At 42.6% G+C, this 7888-nt stretch overlaps 1 protein-coding gene across 1 annotated transcript; it reads right to left on the bottom strand.

Annotated features, from left to right (window-relative positions):
- Positions 1 to 1720: 1720 nt before the first annotated feature.
- Positions 1721 to 7868, bottom strand: th2 (tyrosine hydroxylase 2). The gene is made up of 12 exons (XM_076876264.1): positions 6646 to 7868; positions 5593 to 5773; positions 5377 to 5465; positions 5225 to 5292; positions 4690 to 4740; positions 4450 to 4595; positions 3870 to 4005; positions 3716 to 3785; positions 3580 to 3636; positions 3321 to 3416; positions 3103 to 3236; positions 1721 to 1983 (listed from the first exon to the last, which is right to left on the bottom strand). Exons 1-12 carry the CDS (start codon positions 6874 to 6876, stop codon positions 1818 to 1820), a joined length of 1425 nt encoding a protein of 474 aa, XP_076732379.1. The 5' UTR covers positions 6877 to 7868; the 3' UTR covers positions 1721 to 1817.
- Between the last annotated feature and the right edge of the window lie 20 nt (positions 7869 to 7888).

Genomic DNA, 7888 nt, shown 5'->3' with positions numbered 1-7888 from the left:
GGGGAGACTGTTGTTGTGATTTGGCACTGTATAAATAAAATTGAATTAAATTGAATGAATTTAAATGTGAAAATTGTTGGTTCAAATTGTCATCTGTCATCTGTAAAACATGGCGGAGGTGGTTTCCATTTCAGCCAGCGGTGTTGGAGATCTTGTCACGGAAAACTATGAATTTTTTTATTTTTAATCCAACATGCAATACCATCTGGAACGTTTCTGATTGACAGCAATGATCCCAAACACTGCCAATGCAGTAAAAGCATCTCTGGATAGAAAAACACACATCCTCAACATTACTGAAGCAGTGTGGGATCATCTAAAGGCATACAGCATCCAAAGAAGAGCTTTAAATGCCCTTCAAGACACAGGATAACTATTCCTGAAGACTACTTAAAGAAATTCAAAGAAGGTTGCCTTCAGTTCAGGCTGTGTTGAAGAATAAAGGTGGTCATGTGATTGTAAAAAAAGAAAAAACCCCAAAACAAAAGACTATTTTGTGCCTCGTATACTGTACTACTTGCATGTTAGCACAGATTTCAATAAATCCCTGCAGCTATTTCCCAATTTTCCTGGCAAAATAAAGGGTGGTTCATGACCTGTGTACCTTTTTAGGGAGAAAAAAGGTACACATATTTACCTTGAGGTCCAGTGAGGTGCATTAGTGCAAAACGGACCCATGAGGACTGGGATGGACTTTTAATGTGCCTCACAGACTATCTTACTGAGGACGCAGTGAACCTCCTGACCCTGATTTCAGAAGCAACCGAGCCAGCGTCGGGATGAGATGGCCCTGACATCAATAAAGGAAACACTCATGGTTAGATGATACAGGGATGACACAGCATTTGGGATTTGTGGCGAGTAAGCGCAAGAATCTCATTGGATCCCTTCTGCTGGTCGCCGGGTTACAAGAAATTATAAAGTGTGAAACATTTGGTTGGAGAGTGCTAGTGTGTGCGTTGCTGCACACTTTCAAAAGCAGCAGATTACTCTTCCCCCCCTCCCTAGCCCTCTCTTTTTGCACACAATTTTTTCTCCTCTGCACACACAAGCTTTTCCCAGGGAGGCTTGATTTACTGCACAGTGGAATTATGGGAAGGGAAAGCTTCCCAACACAAGGTGGCTGGCGCAAGGCTTTTGCCAGCCACCGTCTTGATGCTGGTGATGCTTTATGAATCCTGCAGATGGAGATGATTTGTCTTCTCAAGGGGAAGCTTTGACGTGCACGGCTTTGATATGCATTGTCGCCGGTGTGGAGATCAAAACGCTGGACGTCTATCAAAAACCCCGAAGGCCAAATTCTCCAAAGAGAAATAAAGAGAGAAGAGCGTCTGTCAGCAGCGCAGCCCTGCGGACCGTGCTGTGGTCGGCTGTGAGGTCCCAGCGACCTGGCCCTGCTGACGTGTTGGGCCTCAGTGCTGGCTCTGGCCTTGACCAGAAGAGGGAACACGATACTTAAATCATTCATAATTAGCTCCTTCCCTTTGCTTAATAACACGTGAAGATAAATGACTTCCAAGAATTTTCCAAATGGAAATAGTCGGTTTGGAATTAAAAGCTAGAAAATGGTCTGGGAGCCCTGTATTGTAGTGGTTCAGCCTTTGCCTTTGATTAGTCCTGCTGACAAACATTGAACCACCTCTGTGGCGCATTTTTTTCAGATTGAAATGTAAAACAACAAAGAGTTTTTCATGAAAATAAACATTTATTGTCTTTTTACATGGTCTACTTTATACACACAGTTAAATGGCCCAGTGGAGCCTTACAAATCTCACTACATAAGGAGGAGAAATCTTATAAAAATGTCTCCCCCGGTCTTAAAACGAGCTGAGCTTCTCCAGGGCGCTGTGCAGGGTCTTGAGGTCCTCCCTCATCTGGCTCAGGGCGTTTTGGATTTTACTGGGTTGATCCAGGACCTCCACGCTGCAGGTGAAGGGGTCATAGCGGACTGTGAAGGGGCGCTTGATGTTTGCAGAGTATTTCCTGTGCACATAAAACAAATTGAAGACAAATATTAGAAAGAGAACAACGTTTAACTGACCAGACATGTCTGGAAATCACTTTGGAGATTTTCTACTGGGTATAATAACCAGCGATTCTACTGAGATCAACTGTAGTACTGAAGACTGTCTGATTGGTTTTTCACTCAATGTCATGCCCACTGGTAGAATTGTCTGCCATACTAGATGTGATACAACCACAGGTTGCTATGGAAACGTATACTGTAGTGTTGTTAGCAGTGGTAATGGCTGGCACTCACTGGATGAACTTGGTGCTGCACCAAAAACCTCCTAGTAATTGCTTTGATTGCTAGCAGGTTGCCATGGTTGCCTGTAGTTTTTCATCTTTATCTATTTGCATTTCCTGCATATTTACATAACCAATAAAACTGCTTGTGCTCTGCATTTTTGACCGCAGTGTTTACTTAAATCTCAGTATAGTGGCTGGCCTTTTTGTGGGCCACACTCCCAACTGGTGGTTGTCAGAGGGTCAGTAACTGGTCTGTGGCCCTGTGTGACTGGCATGATGGTGGTTGCCAGATGGTTGCAGATCAGTTTCTATGTCTGTGTGACACATTGGCTTGGTTTTTTTTAGAGCCGGAAGGGAGCATATTTGGACAAGAGTGAGCTAAACTGTACAGGTGCCACTCACAGGCACAAATATCTGCTAATCAGTGCAAGTGACAAACAAATGAAATACTGGAATTTCACTCAAACTGAAGCACAAACATATGGATGGTCTATACCTCACAGCAGGACATATTATTAGTCAGATATTTCCCCTAAAAACGCTCCCTAGAGAAGCAGAGACACAGTAGAGAGGTCCACTTTGTGAGTTCAACTAGTGGAGGCAGATAGTCGGCAGCTCTAACTCCAACTTCTCATTCAAATGTTGTTAGTTCTAGTTGAGACTTCATAACCTGCATTAATGAAGGGTGATGTCACAGTAGCTATGTCCATCTTTTCTATGTCCATCACAAGTGCCAAAAAGAAGACAACAATATATAATATATATAGGATATATAATACACTATTAAAAAGTAGGGACCTCCATGAACATTTGATGAGGGTTTCTATGTGCTTATATATATTTTTCTTGTACCTCAGTTTCATCTTTGCATCCTCGAAGCTCTCAGACACAAAGTAAACCGGCTGGTAGGTTTGGTCCTGGTACGGCTGGACCGCAGTCTCCTCCGGGGCAAACGGCTTGTACTCGGGCTCGTTGGACAGGGCGTACTGGAGACACAGGTCACCAGCAGTGTCAGACAGCACAGCAGGTAAATGCAGAAACAGAGGACATCTGTGTGTGAGGAAACTCACAACAAGCTCTCCGTAGGAGGACAGAAGTCCAGCGCCGTAAGCCTTTACTGCCCCGTTCTGCTTGCAGAGGCCAAACTCCACAGTGAACCAGTATAACTGCAGTGCAAAAAAAAAAAAAAGAGGGTTGATGAAAGGTGTTTACCACTAGATGGCACTGAAGGCCATTAAACTGCAAAGAGTGAAGCTGTAGGTCTGCATGAATGTGTTAAAAATCACTCATTGCATTTACATGTTCTATTTTTGAGGCTGAGAATCGTACCGTTGACAGTTTCTCAATGTCCTCATCAGAAACCCCGAGTGAGGCAAGTCCAATCTCCTGAAAACATCCAAGTTTATTAATTTATACTTCATTTAAGGTCACACAAAGAATAAAAACAAGCTCACAGTTCAGTCACCTGTGAAAACTGGGCAAACTCCTTATCTGCCAGCATGGGGATATGGCCGAGCAGCTCGTGGCAGCAGTCTCTGTGGGAGCGGTGTGATCTTTATTATCAAAGTAAAATCAGCCAAGAGCATAAAGAAACAGTTCAGGTCTTACTAAAAACTCACGGCTCAGGGGAGTGCATGGGCGCAGAGGAGTGTCTGATGTACTGCGTGCACTGAAACACCCTGAAGGCCAAACTGGCGAGGAAGTCTCGGGCTGACAGCAGGCCGGCTACTGGGCGCAGCTGGAAACCAGTTCTCTCTGAATTTAACCAGAAAAAAAGAACAGAAAATAAACTGTCCGTTTTGGTATCTTCTCTTTCTGCGTCTTTACTTCATTTCAGTCCTTGTTGTCACAACAAGGAGCTTTAATTAACACAAAAACAGCATTAAGGCACAGCACTGTCGTCCCAGACTCCCCACTTGTAATGCATCAAAAGATGCATCAGTACCTGTGACACAAAAAAACATGCGAAGAATCACGTTTCATCTGCTTATCTGTCTAAATGAAACCTAACTAATGAGAGAAAATAGCCAAGAAAATAAAAAGCTGTTTGAAGAAGTGAAGAACTTTTATAATGCATTTTAAAAGAGTGATATCTTAAACACTACTTCTCTTCTTTATACGTGTAATTTCGTCTTTTAGAGACTTTTAAAACTCGTCTGAGTTAAATTCTGTTCAGATTTTAATTTTTAAGTGTGTCACCTTTCAAGAAGGCCGACACCTCTCGTAGCTGAGGGATACGGTCCTCTCCGTAGCCGCACTCTTTCTCCAGCTGCTGCAGGCCGTCTAGGAACTGTTTGCAGGCCAAACTCGGGTAAATGCTCCTCAGCTGCTGGTAGACCTGCCTCCTTTAAACACAACCATACCAGAGCATCACTGTGATGTAATCGCCCCCTCCACAGTGCATCTACAGCCATGACTGTGCAGGCTGGGCTGCCTCACCATGTAGATATCTCCTCTGCTGTGTACTCCACCACAGGTAGCGGGTCCCCCCTGCAGGATATTCATAAACATCAGTCCCCACATGTTCAATAATATGTTCAATAAACTATTTTTAAACTGGATCTGACTGCATTCACGTCACCAGTTAACCCAGAAAGATATAAAGGTAAGATATATATAAAAATAAGGAAACTATGGCATTAAAATTTCAAATGAAATATCCTGAAGTCAAAGCAATAATCTGCACAGTATAGATAAGACATTACAAGTGGAGACAGTCCAGGTGCTCAGTAGGGGGCGGCATAGAGTTAAAAACATCCAGCTTTTATTCACAGCTTCACCTGCGGGTTGCAGCATCTGATGTGGTGTTTTTCTGATCACTTCTTTCTTTGTGCTGCAACAGCTAACAATTCCACCAGCCTATGCATCATTTCAGCTGCACAATTCAAACTTTTCACCTCTTTTAGATTAAACTTTTTAACCCGGTAATACCAAACGTGACTTTTTCAGACGTCATCAGCGTAGAGGGACTCACTGTTTGTATCTGAAGGCCAGCTCAGAGATGACGGCCCGTCTCTTTCTGTATTCAGGGTCATTGTATCCCTGCAATAAATGAATAATGATCATTACGCTCTATTTTGAAATTATTTTTGTCTTTCATTTAGGAGCAGATGCGTAATCACTCACTGGATGGTCGTGGTCCATGTCAGGATCAAATTTGGTGATCAACATGTTGCATCTGTCGAGGTCTTTTATCTGTCGGGGAAACCAGGGCACTGTGGTCGAGCGCAAACAAACTAATTAGTGCTCCTGCCATCCGTCTGATTGGCTGATATCGCATGCAGTGGTTAATGGGTCCTGTGCTAACACGATAAAAGCATTGGGGTGAATCAATGATCAGACACTTGCCCTTTTCTTCTGGCATGCAGCGAACGTCGTCAGCCACTCTCTTCAGTGAGTTGACGAACACGTCCAGGTCTGAGCTGTGAACTTCACACTTCATGAAGAACTCCAGGTCCGTCGTGCTGTTCTTACACTTCCTCCCCATTCGGCTCTCGATGTGGAGAAGCTTGGCTTCAAATGTCTGCAAGAGATTTTAAAAAGTACAAAGATGTAATTTTCCTGCTTTTCCTTCAGGTTTTTCTTTCAGTTCTGCTGGTCTTTAGCTTTACCCCATAAACATAACAAAATCTTTTTATTTGTCACTCATTCCATGAGCTTCACAGGCTGCTCAAGACAAATCACCCACACCAAATAAATCTTACCAAACACAAATTCGTTGTTTTGTTTGTTTGTTTTCCATTACCCAGGAGAAAAAACAAGATTCTTGACATTAAAAATATAATTTAAGAGTGTCTTGGTTAAAAAAAGACAGCAGTACAATTTAACTGCATAAATGAAATGAATTAGTAATTAGTTTTGGTGATATCTCTAATAAAAATCGGACTTTTTCCTACAGCAGCAATAATGCCTGATAATTGAAATCCTTTTATCCAGAAGTTTCAGTAACACCAGCTTTAAACTTTGCAGTAATTCTGGATTTTCTGAAAGTTTTATTGTAAGGGATTCTGCACACCATGAAATGTGGAAAAATGTGCTTTGCTTCTGGCTCTCTGTAGTTTTTTTTTTTTTTTTTTTTAATTTATAAGGTTATCAAAGGACAAGTGTCAACAAAGCAAAAAAATGTTCTGTAAATGTGCAAATTAATGCATATTTATAAATTTAATGCATTATTACACGTCACAAACTCGTCAGTCCTTAAAAGAAATGAGGAAATTTAATGGTGATATCTGGCTTCATTTACTGAAAAATGCCTCTGTCGCACGATTCAAGAGTGTTTGAGACATGCTTGACATTGAAATTTATGCTTTTTTCAAGTTTACATTTAATTTATAAAATCGTCACACGAGTCTATGCATTTAATGAAGTGCTTCCACACCTCAGTCTCAGGCTCACCTCAAATATTTTCCCTGTTTTGAAGAAGCCCGCGTTTTTCTCGCTGCTGAGGGCGAACAGGACGTTCAGGGTCACCCTGCCGTCCTTCTCCTCAAACACGAAGCCGTCTCCGTACCTGGAGGGCCCCGGGGAGCCTGCCGGGCCGCCGGCACTTCCGCGCTCCCGGCGCGCGTCCTCGATCAGGCTCTGCTTCCTCCCGCTGAAGGTCTGCGCCACACCGTCCGTCTTCATCTCTGTTGGAGCTGAGAGCTCGGACAGGTTTAAATAGCCTCCTCTCCTCTAGAGGCTGTATGGAGATGAGCTGCTTGGAGGCCTGCTTTGCGTCACGGCGTTTTTTCTATTTATGGGGCACAAATATCAGGAGGAGACGCTTCAGGTGCACTCAGACAAAACCATTAAAGGTTACGTAAACGTTACACAGTCTTGGATATAAATAGAAAATTATGCTATGAAGATTATTATGTTCGCTTCTTATTCACCCTGTGTTTTGGGGCAGCTACAGGAACAGATTCAAGATTACATCTAGACTGCAGGTAAAGAAGACATCAGTGAGGTGAACATAACCTCACCTCATTGAGGAAAAGAGCACACTAATCAGCCTTAATAATGCTCCAGCTGACCTAAAAGGTGGATTTATAAGTAAATTACCCTTTTTTATTCACTAAACTGGTGGTGTACAACAGAGGGGGATGTTTGTGTTGGTACCAGCTGTTCCCCTCCAAAAAAATAATATCCTGCAGCACCCAGAATGCTTTGCAGTCTGTTAATATGGACAGACCAAAGACTGTATATAAAAGATGGAGAAGTGATAGCCAGAAGCGACCATATTTGGAAGAAAGGTGAAGCGCTAAGAGCTAAACCGATGAACTGTACAGATGCGACTCACGGGCACAGATAGCTGCTAATTAGTGTTAAACAGAATTTTTTAAATGGTTTGGGGAGCACAGCACGTCTCAACATTTAAGGCCCCCATTATACTTTGAGCCTGCTCTGGCGCTAAGTGACAATATTAGCAAAACTGGAGCATGAAGACTTAATTTTTAGAATGATGATACCATTAATAACACTTTAAAAGGCACAATGAGTGACCCCAGCTAGAAATGAATGAGTAATAAAAAATGCACCCCATCAAGACTTCTGAATACAGAAAGTAAAACTATCCAAAGAGGACAAAATTACTCTTTGCTGGAGCTGGAGTCTATGAAGCCAACCCCAAGTGGGCATTCGTTTTTTCCCCTCACTA

This window comes from Maylandia zebra, linkage group LG17 (assembly GCF_041146795.1).
Source record: "Maylandia zebra isolate NMK-2024a linkage group LG17, Mzebra_GT3a, whole genome shotgun sequence".
Classification (NCBI taxonomy): Eukaryota; Metazoa; Chordata; class Actinopteri; order Cichliformes; family Cichlidae; genus Maylandia; species Maylandia zebra.
The sequence above is the reverse complement of the archived record's forward strand: the minus strand, read 5'-3'. Positions and strand labels throughout refer to the sequence as shown.